General features: G+C 39.0%; 1 protein-coding gene across 1 annotated transcript in view; it reads left to right on the top strand.

The window, feature by feature from the left end:
* Positions 1-13,403, top strand: part of ryr2a (ryanodine receptor 2a (cardiac)) — a 154,758-nt gene extending 141,355 nt beyond the window's left edge. The window contains exons 105-116 of the mRNA XM_070852298.1: positions 954-1,223; positions 1,469-1,599; positions 2,238-2,280; positions 2,578-2,711; positions 3,666-3,726; positions 4,642-4,788; positions 6,377-6,511; positions 9,966-10,122; positions 11,337-11,401; positions 11,716-11,816; positions 12,360-12,411; positions 13,037-13,403. Coding sequence (XP_070708399.1) covers positions 954-1,223; positions 1,469-1,599; positions 2,238-2,280; positions 2,578-2,711; positions 3,666-3,726; positions 4,642-4,788; positions 6,377-6,511; positions 9,966-10,122; positions 11,337-11,401; positions 11,716-11,816; positions 12,360-12,411; positions 13,037-13,132 — 1,392 coding nt within the window. The 3' untranslated portion in view covers positions 13,133-13,403. The remainder of the gene's footprint in view (positions 1-953; positions 1,224-1,468; positions 1,600-2,237; positions 2,281-2,577; positions 2,712-3,665; positions 3,727-4,641; positions 4,789-6,376; positions 6,512-9,965; positions 10,123-11,336; positions 11,402-11,715; positions 11,817-12,359; positions 12,412-13,036) is intronic.
* The last annotated feature ends 7,580 nt before the right edge of the window (positions 13,404-20,983 follow it).

Genomic DNA, 20,983 nt, shown 5'->3' with positions numbered 1-20,983 from the left:
CAAATGATCCTAACGCTACAAGGTATTATACCTGATAGAAACACTTGAACAGTTTTACCACAATAGCTGCGATAACATGGACCCTAACATTCCACTGATAATCAGAACAATATCCCAATCAGAATAATGATACCTCATTTAACCAGACTGGCCCAATCCAGCCAGATTTGAAGTAATTTTCACTTGGGTTAAGAAGTGGTGTAAAACTTGGATAATGTGTTCACTAGGAAGATATTAGCACTAGCAGTATTCCGATTGTTTCACTTTGGTTGTAATAAGTTTATTATTCCTGTTCGTGTTTTCTCCATGTGGGGGTAACACTGATGTCTCCCTCTATTATAATTCTAGCAGACTACACCGAGCCCCCAGGATGTGCACCAGGCTTTTGAAGCCATTTTGGCATAGTGGCCAAACCATGTAAACTGCTTGAAAAGCTGACTGTGCCCTACCTGCTCAGCAGCAAACAAAAGACAGACAAAGCTAGGGGACCAGCAGGTGAACATAGTGGGACATTTAGCAGCTAAAGAGACCGAAACGAAACTAAGAGTGAATATTGGATTCTTTGGGTGACCATAAATTCCTAAAGACAAAGTCTTTGTTCACAAAATAGAACATAACCCTTAAAAAGCTGATGTGTTGCAGGACTATTGTATTTCATAACTTCCTTTACTTTACTTATCTTATTGTATCCACTGCCTGAATAAGGTCTGGGGGAATACACTGTTCTCTGACATTCTATAAAAGCTCTAAACATCCTAAAATTAGTATTCAATTCAAAGGTAGTATATTTTATTGTAAGACTGTAAGGATTGATTGTATCATATGCTGCCCAGGATTTTTTTAAAGTTGGGTTAAACCATCCGACTGACAACATGCTGACTTTCATGTTGTGTTATTGTTACAGACCTAGTTTGATTTCTACATTTAAAGGACTAATTAGTTGTCCCTACCAGGTTTCTACATCCTCATCTGTGGTTGAAGAAAGGGAAGTGGTGTACACCAGCACCCAGCCAGACAGCAGTGTTCAGTGGGATCCACTGGGAGAGGTAGTTATGGAAGCACAGGAGGAAGCAGTAGATGAGGCTGGCGAGCCCCTGAAGCCAGTCACAGTCCGTTTTGTCCTGGAGGAAAGCAGTGGATACATGGAGCCCATGTTACGGATCCTGGCCATCCTGCACACTGTCATCTCTTTCTTCTGCATCATCGGATACTACTGTCTCAAGGCAGGATACTGATCATTGATATATAGCTGATATAAGTTAAAAATACTGGAATCTGTATCCAGTATTTGTCATTAAAACCTATACAGTTATAGGAAGAGATATTTGACTATTATTATGATTCTTCTTCTTATTTTATTTTCAATACAATGATTTGAATTTTCTGAAAATAAATATCACTCCTATAATATCTGTGTGTGTGTGTGTGTGTGTGTGTGTGTGTGTGTGTGTGTGTGTGTGTGACATAGGTGCCACTGGTGATCTTTAAGCGTGAAAAGGAGGTGGCCAGGAAGCTGGAATTTGATGGCCTTTACATCACAGAACAACCATCTGAGGATGACATCAAAGGACAGTGGGACAGACTGGTAATCAACACACAGTGAGTAGATCCTGTGTGTGCAAGAGTGTGCATGTGCTGACATGGACTCCTGTTAAATTTTGAAATGGGGAAGCAAACTTACAAAGACACATAATTGACTTGGGGTTCTCCCTGTTCAAAATAAATATCCTGTATTCCTACAGCACCAAGAATGCATCAACTGTGTATAATTGGGTGAATCAACAGAAATTATAGGTATATAGTAATTAGACAAGTGGCTATTTCATATTTGAAATTATATTCATACAACATTATGCACCCTAAACTGGTCGTAGGTGGCAAACTTCTACGCCATCTTCAAGGTCAAACAAGGGCAAACAACTTATATAAATGAAATGGTCTGACAACACATCTAATGTGATTTGGATAATTAAACCTGGTTAAACAATGTTTGCCTTTATCAATACTCACAAGGTCTAAATCTATCAAAAGTCTTGGTTGGATTAACAGACTGTGTGATGGGTTTGACTGAACCAATTTAAAGGGCAGTCCAAAAACTTGATTTAAAAAAAAAGATTTTTATTCATAAACTGCGAATGCACTTTTATTTTCTTGTGTTTCTTGTTGAAATTCCTAAATTACTTTCTTAGTTACACCTTTATAGATGATATGACTCACTTTTGTCCTCTGATTTTCAGATCTTTCCCCAACAACTACTGGGACAAGTTTGTGAAGAGAAAGGTAGGTATCACTGTTTTTGTAGATCTGGGGATGTAATCTGAATGGATCCTATCTGACCACCAGTAGTCCCAAATTATTAGTTTCCCCCAGAGCTAAGAAAAGCTATGCTTGCTATGGATGACAGCATGTTTCATGAGTAAGCTTCCTCAGTATGTTCTTAGCTCTTTGTGTCAGCAAGCAAGCTTGTTGTGTCCCTGCAAACCTAAAGTTTAATTTAAAAGAAACATACAATGTTGGAAAAGCTATTTGAGATGTTGATCCACTGGGGAGTTTTAAAGAAGTCCTGCTCTTGCCCAGGTAATGGATAAATATGGAGAGTTTTATGGCCACGATCGCATTAGTGAGCTACTGGGAATGGACAAGGCTGCTCTGGACTTCAGCGATGCTCACAAAAAGAGAAAGCCCAGGAGAGACAGCTCACTGGCTGCTGTGTGAGTATTATCTGAGTGGATGTGTTTGGAGGCAAAATGTTATTAATAGTTAAGTGCACACTTAAGAGCGTGATTTAAATTAAGTAGACAATAACCCAATTGACACCCACGTTTTTGCATTCAAATGTTTTTATTTTTCATATACATGAAGCTGTGTTTACTGTATTTTGTTTTGGTAATCTGTATGCATAAAAGAAATCATTGACTTTAATGAGTGCTTCTACTATAGCATAAAAACATGGAAAGTGAGTATTCCAATGTACAACTTCAACTGATGCACTAAGCAAGGTGCACATACAGTAATGTTCCATGGTGGGCAGACCATAGTTATCTTACACTGAAAGTGGATGTAGCCACTGGAATCACCCGTTGGTTTGCGGACTGCCACTTCAAAGCCTTCACTTTATATTTTGGGCCATCGTTGTTTTTTTTGGAGCCAGAGAGGCTCCAGCTAATGCTCGTGCTAACTGACTTGCTAGGTCAGCCAGGTGCATCCTTAACTCATGTTAACTGTGATATTAACTGAGATGCTAATTTTGGCAAGCAGCCTTAGAATAAAATGTACTAACCAAAAACAGCTTACAGTGTCTCTTAGTACCACCGAATGCTGAACAAGACATTTTTAGGCAACCAGGCCATACAAGGTTTTTTTTTCCCTGAACTTCCATGCATTCAATAAACAAGTTGCTAATATAACAACCATTTCAGATGAGTCATTCATATCCAGCGACTCGTTTGTGTCCTTTAAGTCAGCAAATGAAAGTTCAAGAAATGTCCAGTACAAAGGGCAGTTTAAAAATGCTACTCATTTCACATTTCTCCCAGATCACACACTGGACACATCTAAAGAGCATCTGCAAACGTTGAGAATTTGCCAACTCAAGTCAAAAGTTCCTCTGGTCATATGGTATCACACATGATCACCCTCTGAGCCTTTTCTCCCCCTGTTTCCAGGCTTAACTCCATTGATGTCAAGTACCAGATCTGGAAGCTTGGGGTTGTATTTACAGACAATGTAAGTATGCAGAAGCCCAAAGTCACTCACCAGCCATGTCTGGCTCCATCCTGTGGATTCACTGCAGAATGTGCTGTTCACGAGTAACAAGGTTTCATTTAATTCAAGATTTTAAATATAATCACAATGTCCACAGTAATCCCTGAGGATTCTATTAATGAAAATTAAGTTAACTGTAGTAATAATAATATAAATGATAATATGAATATCACATTTTTACTTATACGACTTTACTAATATGACATTAGTACTAGTATATTAATGTATGTGGGCTTTGCTTTCTTGCTATAATACAAACTACCCTGTTTGTGGATGATAATAAAATATTAGAATATTATTTGTTATCTTGACATTTTCTGATTTTTGTTCAACTGACCCACCCAATCACTACTATAGTTACCTTCCATTAGTTATTGATTAAGGTTGCAGTTGTTACTGATTTGTGGCAGGTGTGGGAATATTTGTTACATTTTAAATGATTAAATCTTAAAAATGTCTTCTTTCTCAATTTAGAAACAATCATGCTTAATTAAACTTAAACTTGCAGAAAGAACATCCTGGAAAATCTTATTTTAAGAAAAAATTTAGTTAAAGAAATATAGTCATAAATGTACTTTATGAAAATAATTGTATATCAGCCAGGTATACAATTTTTAATCAATATCTTGCCGATGCAGAGTTTCATCCTGCTTCACTGGTTTGACAGTTTGTGATTTATTAGACGTCTTGGTTCAGTCAATGTTCTTCAATGTCAATTCTGTGACGCTGCCACATATTTATGAGCTGATGATGCTAACCTGCACCAATGTTGAAAACCATGTAAATGTAGCCACAAATTGAACATTGATATCTACAGCTGTCTTTTTATATCTGTAATCATCACTAACCCCTCTGTCTCTCTCCTTCTCCCTGCAGTCCTTCCTGTATCTGGCTTGGTATATGACCATGTCCATCCTGGGTCACTATAACAATTTCTTCTTTGCTGCCCATCTGCTCGACATTGCCATGGGCTTCAAGACACTGCGTACCATTTTGTCCTCGGTCACACACAATGGCAAACAGGTAAACAAATACATATTCAGCTACAGTAAAGTCAACATAAATAACACTGTTCGCATGTTCCAGCACTTGCACGCTTGTAGCCACACACCCACCTGCGACTACTGTGTGTAAAACATTGGTAACATTGGAAATAACACATCCACATTGTGACAGACTGATCGACCATTATGCACAGCATGTTATTCACTGAGTGCTGACAAGTTAACAAAATGCTGTTATTTTCACTAGTTTTATTTTAGTTTTTTTATTTTTAAAATGGATAAAATGGCAAAGATAACAAATACTGATAACTTGTGCAAATACTGATAACGTATACAGTGCAAGGAGAGGCATAAAACCTCCACTTAAATAATGTTAAAATTTCACAATGTTATAGAGAACGCAAAATGAACATACAGACTGCAAAGTATGGCAAACTAATAGTAGCTATATATGGTAAATGGTAAATGGTCTGTATTTGTATAGCGCCTTTCTAGTTATTTCAACTACTCAAAGCGCTTTACATGACATCCTCATTCACCCATTCACACATCAATCATACAGGAGAAATGTAATTTGGAGGAGACTATTCTTTCATACTCATTCACACTCTGAAGCCATGCTTCAGGAGCAAGTTGGGGTTCAGTGTCTTGCTCAAGGACACTTCGACATGTTGACCCATAGGAGCTGGGGATCGAACCCCCGACCTTCTGATTGAGGGACGACCCACTCTACCACTGAGCCACAGCCGCCCCAATATGTATATATATATATATATATATATATATATATATATATATATATATATATGTGTGTATATATATATGTGTATATGTATATAACAAGAATAATATTAAAACAGAACATGTGAGTGTGACATTAGTATGAGTATGTTGTGTCTGTTGGGGATACTGGCTTAAACACCTACTAATATTGGCGGCTGTGGATCAGTGGTAGAGTGGGTCGTCCCTCAATCAGAAGGTTGGGGGTTTGATCCCCAGCTCCTATGGGTCAACGTGTCGAAGTGTCCTTGAACCCCAACTTGCTCCTGAAGCATGGCTTCAGTGTGAAAGAATAGTCTCCTCCAAGTTACATTCCTCCTGTATGAATGATGGGTGAATGAGGATGTGATGTAAAGTTGAAATAACTAGAGAGGAGCTCTACAAAATACAGACCATTTACCATTTATATTGAGTCCTGAACAATAGTAATGATAAATATCACTATGACTGAAACAAATGAATGGATACAATGGACAACAACACATGGAGAGAAGCAGTTACAAAACACCTGCTAAATGGTCTTTTTGGCATTTTTTGTGGCATTTTATATAGGAATGTGTTTTTGCAGGTAGGCAAAGCCTTTCCATAATTTGGTATCTCTAAAAACAATTAACCTCAGCAATTGAGAAATGTAGTAAGATGAAGATCTGAAAATTGACAAGTTGAGTAAGAATATATCCGTCATTTGAATGTATCTTACAAATAAAAACACATGCTAAATATAAGATATAGATATAAATAGTAAGAATGGAGTTATGGTTGCCACATTTGTCATGTTTTCTTTGTATCCAGACATCAAAGCAGCCTTTTTTTCTCCTGTCTTCCAGCTGGTGTTGACAGTTGGCCTGTTAGCAGTGGTGGTGTACCTCTACACAGTGGTAGCCTTCAACTTCTTCAGGAAGTTCTACAACAAGGGGGAAGACGGAGAACTGCCAGACATGAAGTGCGACGACATGCTGACAGTGAGTTGCTGTAGTGAAGTCACTCTAAACTTATTGTGCATCAATTGAATGGCAAAGTTGTCCTGGTACAGTTGATTTGGGCACAATGACTCAAAGCAGCATCGGAGCATCTGAGGTTAATTAACAGTTGATGAATGAGGGTGCATTCATGTGGTGTCAGAATAATCGGAAAAAGTATTTCCTGACTGAGAAAATTCATTGAAAACTTACATGAATATGAAACAACTCAGAAATACTAGGAACATGTACAGTATGTACACGACGTTTTGCTGATGCTAAGAAACTTTCTATTAATGCACCTATTGAAGATCAATTCCTGCTCACATGTCATTGGTAATATGGTATTAGGTTGTAACTGTTACTGTCATTCCACTTAGAGTGGCCAAGATTAGTAGGAAAAGTTATTTATTATTTATCGATAACAAGTCAGGTCTAGCAATATAACATTTTAGAAACTGCTATTAACATATTGTTAAAATGCAATGAGCAATAAAATGCAACACGTCTACTTCGTAGTGCCCATGTTTCCACATTATCTCTGGAAGTAATGGGACCATCCGAGAAGCACGTTGAATGCAGCATGAGCTTAAAATGAACATATGGATAGAGGGTAGGCTGGTGGGTACTGTCAGCAAGCAGCAGTTAGATATATGGAGCAGAGCAACAGGATGTGTAGGTGACGCAAGGCTGATTATTTCTGCTTTTGTTAAAATATCTTTTTTTTTTCGTTTGGTCACTTCCATGGTTGAGTGCAGTTAAATGTTAAGAGAATTGTTCTATCAGCCGGTATAGCAGTGAGCCACTGTCCAATGTCAGTAAAGTCTGTTTCATCATGTAAGAAGCTGCCTGTGGAGCCTGTCAGTAAGAGGAACCAGCACCATTTATGGATAGAACGTCATGGGTCAGAGCTTGCACAGCAGTCTGACAGCTTTCACCCTTCAGGCTCTGTTTGTGGTCCAGTGAGCTGCTGTGAGTTTACCCAGTCGTTACTCTTCTAGGCATCTGTTAGCTTTTTAGGAATAGCTACAATATGCGTGACATTGAGAAAGATTAACTTAAAGCTACCAACCTGGGGTGCTTATGGTGCAAGGCCAGGTGCACGTCCCAAATCCCACTATCCAGGATCGCTGGATAGTGGGATTTAAATGAAACAGGAAACCAGTTTCAATACACCGGAGCAGGTTAGCTACATTATGCTGCAGAATCTTCCACTGATTTATTCTGGTTAAATGTGAAGCTGCTCTGTGATTAAGTAATGTAACACTGTTGCTAACCCGTGAATCTGACTTCACAGCACAGGAGTGTTTGATGGAATATCTTGTCAGAGATGGAAACGGGTAAAGACCGGATGAATTACAGCTGTGATGATGCTGTTCCCTGCTACTAAGCCATCTGAAAGGAATACTATATAAGGGCCCTATGATGTGTGTTTTCTGGGGGAAGGAGGGGGCTTTCTGTCACCCGGAAATTTCAGGACACACACACAATAATCCCCTATAACCAGCCACCCATAGCATTCCATAGAGCTCTTCTGTTTCCTATTAAGGGGCTGGGTGGCAGCTCTGCCGGGTCCTGAGGAAGGTGACAGGGGCTTAGTGGGATGGAGGGATAGACTGAAGGGCCACTGCCCTGGGGAAGTTTTTTTTCTCTATCCTCTCCTCCCTTTCTGTGTGTGTGAATAAATCCCTTACAATAACACTGACAGCAGGATAAGAGGATCTGAACTGATCTCTCTTTTTTTTCACTTGTTATTCTCTTTGGCTTCATCTTTCTCCCTCTGTGCTGAGATTTTCTCCCCCCCCCCCTCCCTTTGCATCCATTATTTGTGATCCCGCACGATCACAAATAATTTTCATTTGGTTTGAAAGGGGTGGTGTAACCTTTTGATAATCCATTCAATCGGAAGATATTAGCACCTAATACATGTAAAAACAGTCCGAATGGTTAGAATAATTGTATTCTTTCTGAGCATGCTTGCCCCATGTGGGTATAACACTGACATCTTCCTCTGTTACATTTCTGGCAGATTAGAGGCTTCAAGTGGATGGAACCGTGTTGTCAAAGTGATATTCTGATTAAATGCCTAGGGCCATAAAAACTAATATGTTATTGATCACTTTATTCAGCCACTTTATTTAGTCCATGGAAACAGTTAAGTTGGAATCTATGATCAGATTTATTTCAGTTTGGCTACGGAAATATTGTCCATGCAACTGCATTTACTGAATTATTCTCTTTGAACTTGATTTGAAAGTGGTTATTTTAATCAGTCAGTCAGTCATACTACAACTGTCATGACGTGCACTGGGATACAGACTATATGACTCAAAACTAACCCCCAATAAAAAAGTCCATTCATACCAATTTAGTTCCCAGGCCTATATTCAGATGTGATTTATTGTTTTTGGCCTTTCGACATCATGAGCTTCTCCAGACTATCACTTGTTAATAGACAATGAGCTACTAACTATTACAGGTCCTATTTTTAACTTTTAGTTTTTACATAAATATAAATGGGCCTCATTCACTAATATGTGCATAGAGGTGTGCACCCAAAGTTAATGGCAGATACATGACGCGTGTGTAACAGCCAATTTTGGTTTAATCACCTTGCGTATGTCAGTGAATCAGAATCATTCTGAACTAAACTGGCAGGTGCGGACCCGCCATATGCAATCACGATGCTGCCACAGCCCCATGTCTCTGCATGAAGAAATACGTTAGCCTGGAGGCCGGGTTCAAATGGGCTGGACCTAATGTTAAGTGTCCAGGGCTGTCTGGTGCTCGGCCCAGTTGCGTTCAAGCTTGCAAAGCTTATAATATTTTGTAATTTTTCAAACTGATAGCCTAAACACATGAACCATGTTATGAATCCAACTTTAATCCCTGCCAAGAGTTGAATCATAGAGTAATGCCTAATGCAGAAAAGGAAGAAATTCAAACAATATTGTCTGAGGTGGAGGCACATTGTTCTAGAAATTAGTCTATAAACAACAAAAACCAAAACTGTTAAAGTTCAGTTTGGACATTCTCATACTTCATGCTAAGCTCGGACTGGGACACTCAGGTTTTATAATTGAAATTCTAATTATGACAGCTCTAAATCTATATATCTATATATAAACAAATTCTGGTAAGAAAATATTAATGAATTTATACATAAAATCACAGATTTGTGTGTACACATAAATAGTGTGAACTTGTTTGTGAATGAGGCCCATTGAGTTCAGTCAGTCACATAGTCAATAGCAAAATGAGAATGAGTCTTTTTTGAACATTATCTCACATTTGAACAGGTGTCACTGAGGCTGCTATAAATGCTGTCAGTGTGAGTTGCAATAATCACAACTGGTCCCCATTTCAAAACTAGCATATTTAGTTTATTCTCCATCTCTCTCTCTCTCTCTCTTTCTCTCCCCCTTTTTTCCTGTGTGTCTCTCCTCCTCTCTCCCAGTGCTACATGTTCCACATGTATGTAGGTGTGAGAGCAGGTGGAGGGATCGGTGATCAGATTGAGGATCCAGCAGGTGACGAGTATGAGATCTATCGCATCATCTTTGACATCACCTTCTTCTTCTTTGTCATTGTAATCCTCCTGGCCATCATCCAGGGTGAGACACCCAACACACACACACACACACACACACACACACACACACTGGTGCTGATGGGAAGAACAGCATGTTCTTACATCAGTGGGGTCATCTGGAGGTTACATCAGAAGACTCTTTTAGACTTGAGTTGAGTCGACCGCTGAACAGTAATCTGCGGCATGTCAGACTTCCATTAGCAATGGTGGTGATGACAACAAAGACAGCAAATAACACACACAGAGTTTTGGTTCTGTGGAGCAACTTAACTGCATGAGTGTTATTTTTATTTAGTTTTAACCCTTTCATGCATAGAGGTCACTACAGTGTACAGTTATTCAAAAGCTGTTTTCTTGCATATGCATGAGTTTTGATGGCGTAGTTGCACATCAGCCCCTACAGTGGATGCTACTGCATCATCTCATACACTGCTGCACAGTGGGAAGCCATTGCAAGTGAAATAAAAAAAGAGTGAAACCAAGATGGTCGACAGACGACCAGAAACAGTTGTTGATCATTTTCTTCTGTTCAAACCTTCTATAAAAAGAAACCCTTGCAGGTAAGAAAGATATGGGGACATCAAGTAACATCTAAGGAGTCATGCAATTGATACATTTTCCAAGTATTGATTTTATATTGGGAGGAAATTATGATCAATCACATGTCCACTGAATTGTACATCATGCATCACTAGCTATATTTCAACTACTGGACATGTAAATATATCTTTATAAAATATGGGTTGAAAATAAAGAGGAATAGAAACACTTCCTGGCTGAGGTTATCATAATTCATGCATTAAAGGGTTAAATTCATATTTTGGGGCGCATGCTGCCACTATCTAAGAATGGGACCAAAAATCGATGATTATTAATTATCAGAGTGATCTGATTATGTGCATTCTGTTGTATACGTCTATATTTTAGGGTCAATGTTTTATCAGATTGGTTAGATTTTAAAAATCAGACTACATCGGGAGAACCTACAGTTCTCCCGATGTAGTGCACACACTTTGTTCGCATCCAAACTGTGCTAAGCTCCACTAAAATGAATGCCTGAAAATGAATGCTAATGAAACCTAAAAGATAACATGTAGACCCATTCCTGTTAAAGGTGCACTGGATAAAACAAAAGATGTGTAGGTAGCCATAGTCCACGTAGTTAACCTCAAAACATCAAAGGATTGTAGGCCAAGCTGCTTCAGCTCTACTCTGTCTGTACTCTGGAAATTCTAGGGTTGATCATCGATGCTTTTGGAGAGCTAAGAGATCAGCAGGAACAAGTGAAAGAAGATATGGAGGTCTCACACTCTCACACTCACACTTGATCACATACACATACAGTGCAGTATTACACAGCACATGAATGACAGCTACAATATAAAAATGTTTGGAGATGCACTTTACTAGATTTTGTTACACTACCCAATATTGCCCCTCACATCTCCAAAAGATCTGTCACACTCCCACATGGATATTCCCATATGTTCATATGTTTGCATGCCACTCAGATGCACGCTGTAATTTAACATTCAATAGGAGATATAAGTAAAGACGTGTAGGTTCATGTTGTGTGTGATGACAATCACTTAACACTTCAATGTTTCTCTTCCAGACCAAATGTTTTATCTGTGGAATAGGCAATGACTACTTTGACACAGTGCCACATGGCTTCGAAACGCACACACTACAGGAGCACAATCTAGCCAACTATCTGTGAGTACATCTGGAGTTTGTGTGAGTGAGTCTATGTGGATGTGTACCTCCAACATAATGCCAAAAAGTGTTTTATAATTATGACCTGGAACTGTATCAGTAAATTTAGACTAGATATTGTGTCTGCCTGATGCCACACACCTGAGTGGATGACCCAACAAAATGCTGGGCTGTCATTGCTCTTAGCTACCAGTTCATGATGACATAAACACTAGTGTGGCTGTTTGAGTTTCCTTGTACTCAGTGATTTCAGGCTTGAGTTCAGTCAAGAGACCTATCAAATCACAGAAATCAGCTGGAATATTGTCACATAGTCACTTGGTGTGATGGTGACAATAACCCCCAAAATTCAGGGTGTATTTTGTGTAATTCTTGTTTTGAACACGTTATGGCAAAAGACTAGGCGACCAACAGCATCGGAGCGTTGACCTCTGCGTTGATAGTACAACTCAAAAGTAGTAAGGATTAAAGGAATAACATTTGTGTTGGTGCATTGTGGGCATTTGTGGATGTGTGTTTCTAATATGTGTTTGTGTGTTTCAGATTCTTTGTAATGTATCTCATTAATAAAGATGAAACAGAGCACACAGGCCAGGTAAACCAGTTCATTTCCCCTTACAGTAGATATTTGTTTCTGATTCCTGCTTGTATTGTTAAAGCCTCAGTATGCTTCAAACAAAGCTCTTGTCAGATCATCTAACAGCATAAAAAAAACCTCACTTTATTTACTTTTATTCTCTTATTTTACCTTATTTATGTAGTAAAAAACGTTTACTTTTACCTTAACTTTTTATTATTAGTGTTAAAATCATTGCATTTGGATCTGTGTTGTATTATATTGTCATTTCTATTTTGGTTTAGTCTTTATAATCAACTTCATCTAATTTATCTATTTTATCCTTTATCTAGTCTGCGTTCACTCTATTTTACTATCACTACTAGTGTTATGAATAGTTAACAACTGTTTTATACTTTTTGTTTTTACTTTCTTTACAGTCATCTGTGAACCATTTTGAACTGCATAAACCTGTATGAACCTGTTCTGCATTTCAGAACAAATAAAAACACTTGGTCATACAACATAGCTAGTTTGAAGCATACTGGGGCCTTTATTGGCTTTGTGCTTACTGTGGCCAAAGTACACAATAGTCAAATAGACTCTAAATATGTCATATCAAATTTAAGCCCATCCTCCCTCCTCCCATCTGTCTGTCTCAAAGGAGTCTTACGTATGGAAGATGTACCAGGAGCGTTGCTGGGAGTTTTTCCCTGCTGGTGACTGTTTCCGGAAACAGTATGAGGATCAGCTCAACTGATCTGTTCTTGGAGCAACAGACTCTTCCCTTTCATACTGTAAACTGTCCAAGGCCCTCTACAGCCATCTCCCCCACCCCCCCGGCTTATCCCTCAAACCTTTCTTACTGCTCTCGAAGGAGTCTGCGGTCTACCAAACAACAGGTTCTACACGTGGCTCCTCTTCACAGTCCAGGAGGAACTACATCTCCAAGCCTGCTCTACTGGCCCCACCCTAAGCCTTCCTTCTCAGCTCTCCCTCATCCAGACAGTCAACTTGCCAGCTCTGCCCCAACTTCCAGCACACTTTGTTTGGAATGCTTCTAAGACTTTGTACATAGAAAATAACAGATTATATGCTGTACAATATGTGACTGTTGGCACGTCAAGGTTCTTGGCTCAGATGATGACCTCTTTGCTTCATCTTATTCTACATTCACAGTAACAAGCAAAAAAATGCAAAGAAATAATGCAGCGAGGGAAAGAAGAGGGACCCAAAGATGGACAGAGGAGGAAAGGGGAAGGAATATACAGAAAGGAATCCTTCCTGAAAGACTTTCAGGACATTTATAGATAAACAAAGAGCAGCCATTAGTATGATGATGTTTACGACTTTTCTTGTGTACAATGCACGTTGCATGTTGGTATAGGGGGTGGACACAAAAGAAACACCTCTACAACCCTGCTGTAATTCAACACAACAGCTCTGCAATAAACCTGACCTGTGAGAGGCTCACATGGTCAGCTTTTGTTGAGAGTGTCAAAGAGGTGACGACTTAAACCAACTCTAAGGCTTTTTAGTTCGTGGTACATGTCAAGTGGGAAGACGCTTCAACATAATAATCTAATCTAATATCAAACTGCAGTCTCTGTAATTACCACAGAGTTCACTCAACACCTCCGTGACACTGTCAACCAAAACTGAACATCCTGATCTTCACAAATATGTCTGTTGTACTGGACTGAATAAAAATATAGTTTGCCGATGCATTGTGTCCACACCCTGTACATGCCAACACTGTGTGTGAAGGGCTCCTCAACCAAGTGCTCACATTGCTAGCAACATGATCAACAGTCTATTTTGTTACTGTGGGGCTGAGTTTACTGGAAACAGCCACAGTATGGAAGTCAACAAGTCATATCCTTCATCAGCTTGCAATTATCTACTTTTTTTAAACTACAGAGGTAAATAAATGTCCCCAAAAGTATGCTTGCAAAATGGTTGAATCCATTCTTGACACCTTTGGTAACTCGTATTTTTTTATTTGATCTTTTGCCCAAGCAGCAGCATGGCCTTAGGATCGAGTCACGCATCTCTCTGTCTGTCTGTCTGTCTGTCTGTCCAATCCTGTCCAATAAATCAGTATATGTGGACGACTACTGGTCAGATTGCCATTAAATTTACTGACCTCCTTAGTTTTTCTTGGAGCCTTGGCCTGTAGTGGGGCTAAAAATGGAAACCGTGAGCCTTTTTGTTCTGTCCAATAGTATTCTGGTGTGTAAGAAACATCAGTCTGTAGGTGTAACTACGCTGTACACTTTTTCAATTATTACTTAATTATGGCTTGCTTGGTACATTTGTTAATCAAATGATGTAGTTGTATGGAGAGCAATAGCAAAGCAGCGTAAAAAAGTGATTCATCTGTTTAAAACGTCATAGCTACAGACAAAGCTAATGCATGTTTGATAGCTAAGATAAATAATCAGCCAGACTGGAGCAGCCCATCAGTCATGTTTCCTGCAGTGGGAATGTACAACAAAGGCAGGCTTGAGGCAGATGATCAGTAAATGGATAAAAGCAGAGGGAGGGGAGACAGGAGAATACAGTGCCTTACTAAGCCAGGGGTGAGCTATGCAAGCTGGAGGAGGAGAGAGGAACGGGAGAGGGCTTCACATAAAGTAAAGAGTAGAGTAAAGACTGAGGTAAACACCTACTGCTGGGTAAGGGGGTGTTCAAGGAAGACAGACATGTGTCAGCACTATAGGAAAGTAGTATAGAGAGAGAGATGGGAAAAGGATGGAGCTGTTCGGTGCTCTTAAGTTGTCTTTTAGAGTTGTGGATAGTAAGATTTGAGTTTGAGATGACGTCCGCATTGACTACGGATGTTCAGCAGGCGTGAGTGGAGCGTGTCGCTAGTGGTAGTGTTCTGATGAGCGGGGGACCTCCCCTCCTCCTACTGAGTATATTATTGTTCCATTCATCAAGTGCAGATGGCTTTTTCCTTTTAACAAAAGCATTCAATTCTTTGGGCTGGCTCTATATACACTCAATTATATATTATTAGGTCCACTAAGCTAAAGCGAATGCAATGCGGAGTCAACACACACAGAGAGAAATCCATCATCAATGCAATATGTTGGATTGTTTGCTAATTATTTTCTATTTCATGTTTCAATTGTCACACTCCTCACTGCAAAGCAGAACAAAACAAGTGGCAATGTTTAAAGTGGCAGAAAAGCTTAAATTTCCATTGAACACATTTCAAGACAAAGTTTGGACCTTGTAGGATTTTGGTCAGAACACACAGACAGGGAACAATGAGAAATATAATCAGAAATGAAATAGTCTATTTAAAGGATCATTGTAACTACAGTATTGTTTTCTTTTTCTTTTTTTCACTGATTCATTCCTCAGTGACAGGAAGTGTGTCTTGATTGAATGATCAGAGCTGGCAAATATTCAACAAACATGTCCTGGAAGATTTTCAAATAAGGATTATTTGTCCTAAGTCTTTTTGTTTTTCTTTTCTTTTAGTGAAGATCTAATGCAATACAGCAAACAGAGTTTCTTTTTTTGTATAGACTTCTCAGAAAAGAAAATGCCATTGCATGTTTATTATGCTGGTTTAATGAACAAGTATAACAACAAGTAACAAAGAAACTAAATCTGTGTCACCCAGAAATTGTTTAATAGGATTATTTAAGATGAATTAAGATTTCTGTAATATTGTATTTAAGTGTTGTGGGCTTCATTGCAACTCTTTAAGTCATTTGCCACAACTACATCCCCTTGAAAAAAGAAAGTGGCTCCTGCTTTTCTCTTACTTAACCATCTCTGTTTTAATATACTACGAGTCTAAGGTTTGTTTAAGTATCATTTGGATTTAAGCTCAAGCAATAGCCATTCAGGGAGTGTATGGGAGGTGACTGACCATTCTAAACTGTAAAGGCAAAGCAAATAAAAGCTTGCTTAACTTTGTCTCAGATTAAAATACAACTATGTCTTCTTCTTTTTTTTAATCTATTTATTTATTTTATTTACCTAATAATGCTAAGGAAATAAAAGTGAGGTTGTTGTGTTAAATTAAACACCCACCCACTAAATCTTAAAGGTGCAATATACTGTATGTATATATTGGCTCTTTGAATACACACACTTTGTTTGGTTTTGGTTTGTTTTGGTGTGGTTTCTGTTAAACCATCTGTGTTAATAAGCTATGTGAAAGGTAAACTGAACTTAAGACTCTGTAACACTTAGGCAGTCATTTTTCTTAGACCAGTAAACTATGAAGACCCAAAGTGCTGAATATTAAGCAAGTAATTTAGACATTATATGATAAATATTCATGTTAATATATAAAGACAAGGAATATAATATAACTGTAAAGTTGTGAAATAATGCAATGCATTTTGAAAGTTATTATGAAGTGTTATTTCATCCAGGGGTAGAGCCCTTGTGATTGGCTGTCCACTCATTCAGACCAAAGCAACAGCCAATCACACAAGTGGCTCTGCCCCATTTGTCTTGTCTTGACTGACCAAGACTTTGTGATGTAAATTGGATTTATGAAATAAAAAAGACTTTAGTGAGGATATATTGAAAAAAAAACATCTGGGATACTACAAATAATGTAATTTAATGAAAAGCTGCAATTTAATTAAATTTAAAGGTAATATATTTACTTATTTATTTCATAATGTTATTCATTAAACTGAACATTTTGGGTCTCCATAATAAGCAACCTACAATTTGATGCAGTTAGCCGTATGAGCAAATAACACACATTTGCACATTAGAGCCGTACTCCCACTATAAAAAGCATAGATGATATTAAATTGCAAGGCACTGAAAGTTAATCTGTTAGTATTCGCACCTGAATTTGTACATGACATTATGTCCGAGGTACTATAAATCAAATTCCATTATAGAATCGAGCCACGCTTACTGATTGCACCTTTAATGTTGAGTGAGGATGCATGAGCGGTTTACATTTTGCACTGATTGTACAAATATGATAACATGGTGGAAGTTGCAGTTGCAAACAACCAGTGTAGGTGGATGTATATTGCAGTGCACGCATTATTTCATGCTGATGCCATGCCTATTTTTATGTTATTTTGTTCATTTTAATTGCAAGACCACATCAGACTGAATAATGCCATTACTACGTGGTATTTTGCTCATGCAAAAATAAATAAATATTTTCCATGTTTACCACAGAGGGGCATGTTTAGTTTGCCACACAGTAGTGCATCATGTAGACTTTTTGAGTAGGCTGTTGTGACTTCTGAGAGATACCTATGTAAAGATGAACTGAGTTTATGAGTTATGAATGGATTTGCATGATTTTGAAAATAAACCTTTATTTATTAACTTGAGAAGAGAGAGGAAAATATTCTTAGGTCAAACTTTTTAACGTTTATTTCTGTTTTGTGGTTATTTTTCATAAGAACATACTGGCTATGGACACAATTACATATACAAGTTTGATCAACGCATCTCTGATAATGTCTGAACAATAAAAGCTTTATGAAGCTACAATTTATTGCAGGGCTGTTGTCTTGGACCACATTATGTTTAGGGCTCATTGTTTCAAAAATATAGGAAATTATCCATTTATATAATGAAATTTTGGGCAGCACAGTGTGTGGAGTTTGCATGTTCTCCCCATGCTTGCATGCGTCCCACAGTCCAAAGACATGCAGGTTAGGTTAATTGGTGACTCAAATTTTCCCGTAGGTGTGAGTGTGAGCACGAGTAGTTGTCTGTCTATGTGTGTTGGCTCTGTGGTTGGACGGCGACCAATCCAGGGTGTACCCTGCCTCTCGCCCAAAGTCAACTGGGATTGGCTCCAGCTCCCCCCCGTAGCCCTGACGGATAAGATAATGGATAGATGGACTGAAAATGAAATTTGTTTGATTAAAGGACAATAAAAAAAATCACAATTTTGAAAATCTGGATATTACTGCAGTTTTAAAAATATTTACAGCAAAAACACTGGAGTTTATGCATTTGTTCCTGCATCATTTTCTGTTCTAAATTGTTTTATGCTACCTTATATACAGTCCCCATATATGTATGAGTTTAGCTGCCCAACATATACCAATAACAATATATTAAACAGTGAACATAAATTAATCAAGCAAAGAGGGACCCTTGTTTGAACTGTACCCTCAAAAGGCTAAATTTAAACTGAGTCCAAATTAAAGCTGTGCAAAGCGATGCAGCTGTTGATAAGGGTGGAAGTAAATAATGAAATCCGAACAGAGGGGTTTTAGCAATGGGGAAATACAAGTCCAAATATTTCAGTGGGTATTGCATGATTTTGGTTGTAATGGGGCTGTTGTAGGCGGAGTGGCTAGCAACATGGGCTAGCTAGCAGGGGTCCCGGTTTAGCCAGTCAGCTCAGAGAGTCGCCGGACAATGAATGGAGATTTCCATACTGTTACTTTATTCTACAGTACTTAACATTGACCATACAATGCCAGGTCTCTGCAGCGCTATTTACCCTTATCATACATGAGCAGGAGAACATAGGCAACAACACCTACACCAACTTGTTATTGATGAAAGCACTCTATTATGGACGTTCAGTGGAGAGATATAGTAACTCTGAGTGCACAACTCTCTACTTCAACACATCATAACAAAACAAAAGGAGGAACCACCTTGTGGTGCTATTTGGTATAACAGTACTACGAGATTCACTACACTTTGACTGTTGCATAGTCCTGGTGATCAGAAGGCTGTCTTCAGCCCTACACAGCCGAAGAAATGCCCACCGTACACTCAACACATCATTATACATAGACACAATGAAAGGTTGGCAGTGACACATAGAGAAAGGATGATATACATATCAGCAATTAGAGGATTCAATGAAACAAACAGAACAAACCTATCTTGTACATCCAGTACCTACGTGTCTTGGTCTGGGTCTTTGTAGTAAAGCAGGTTGTCATAAACAAAGTACTGTGAGGAGTTGTTTCCATCTGTGTTAACCTGTGGTTCCATATCAGGATCTCTAAGAAGATGGCCTGTGACTGGATCATCCAGTTGTGTCAGGAAATTATTTCTGTAAGACAAGAACTGTATTTTCGCTGTTAGTTCGTACCATTAATTTCCCAACACACAAGATAAACTGCCAGAGACAGAGATCTCAGTTCAAAGTTTTACTTGCAGCAAGCAAGGAGTACAGGCAAGGATTTACATCTGCACTGAGCAGTCTCAGTGTCTTTCAAGCGTATATGCAACATGTATATGCAAAGTTTCTCCTCTCAGCAGTCCTCCGCCGCACCCTGTTCCCTCTCCTCCTTTCAGGGGCGGTTGGTGGGAAGCGCAGGTGCGCCGACTTCTAGCTGTTCAAGGCCTTCTCGAACTCTTCTTTATCTCAAGAATGCAAGCACAGTCTGATACATCCTATACCAACACACATCTCTTTGGTCTGTATAAAGGGCACAATCAGGCTAAAACTTCATGATAATAAAGCATAAATGTATTAACATAAAATGTATTAACATAAACGTGTCTGCATATTTTCTATTTTCTAACAAGTTGCAATTGCTGAACATTACTCATTACATGAGAACAATCTGTCAACAACACTGGGTGCAGAGTACAGACATTATAACGTTGTCTGGTAGGAAATCTATGGGAGTGTCGAAGGGTGGGGGGTAGGGGATTGCAGGATAGGGCATCAGGCACCTTATAGGCAAGCCAGGCTTGTGCACTATAGTGAAGTCAAAATCAAGTTCTATAGACAACAGGCATGTCAGCCAGAGGGATTAGGGCAGGACATCAGCCACCTGAGGCTGCTGTGGTCTGTGAAGACTGTCACATGGAAGCCCTCAACATAAGATCTGAAATGTTTAAAAACCCAAATTACAGCCAAGCACTCCTTCTCAGGGGTTGAGTATGGTTTTACAGATTTGTCTAGGGAAGAACTTGCATATGCCATGACCGTCCTTTCATCTTTCAAGCACAGCTTTGATCGCAAGCATCAGCATGAATGAAAAACAGGGTGTGCAAAATCAAGCAATCTCAGGACAGGTGCTGATGTGACCCACTCCTTCAAAACATCTATGGCATCCTTGCTTGTGAGTGTGTGCATGGGCTCAGCATGGCGTGTTTAGCGTATAATCACTACAGGGCGGTCAATGGGCTAGTGAATGGCTCAATAATGCTGTCCTGCAGGGTTTGCTGTATCTGCTTCAATGAGACATTTTTTGTTTTGTTTTTTGCTGGAGATTTGCGATAAGATGGATGTCAGCAAAATATGTCTGAGATGATGACTGATGTTGTCAAACTGCGAGAGAAAATTAAACAGGGCAGCTTTCTGTCCCTCCTCAAGTCTCACAACGGTGACTTTTGCAATGAAGGCGGATTGTAGTGTGTCAAGGGACATGATTGCTCTTCATTCGATGAAAGGTTAGACTGTGCAGTTCTCATCCACCATAGGAAAAAGGATGTCATCCATGAATACAGTTTTGGAGCTGATGTTGATGGATATTGAGGCTCTGGTCAGAAAAAATCCATTCCCAGGATGAAAGAGGAAGACAGATTGCAAATTATGGCAAAACGCTGGTAGAAGTGCTTGTTCATTTATCCAATTATTAGGTAAGTGACACTGTCAGGGCTGCAGGGAGCATTGTCT

Source organism: Pempheris klunzingeri, chromosome 20 (assembly GCF_042242105.1).
Source record: "Pempheris klunzingeri isolate RE-2024b chromosome 20, fPemKlu1.hap1, whole genome shotgun sequence".
Classification (NCBI taxonomy): domain Eukaryota; kingdom Metazoa; phylum Chordata; class Actinopteri; order Acropomatiformes; family Pempheridae; genus Pempheris; species Pempheris klunzingeri.
Note: the sequence above shows the minus strand (reverse complement) of the source record. Positions and strands in the feature narration are given on the sequence as shown.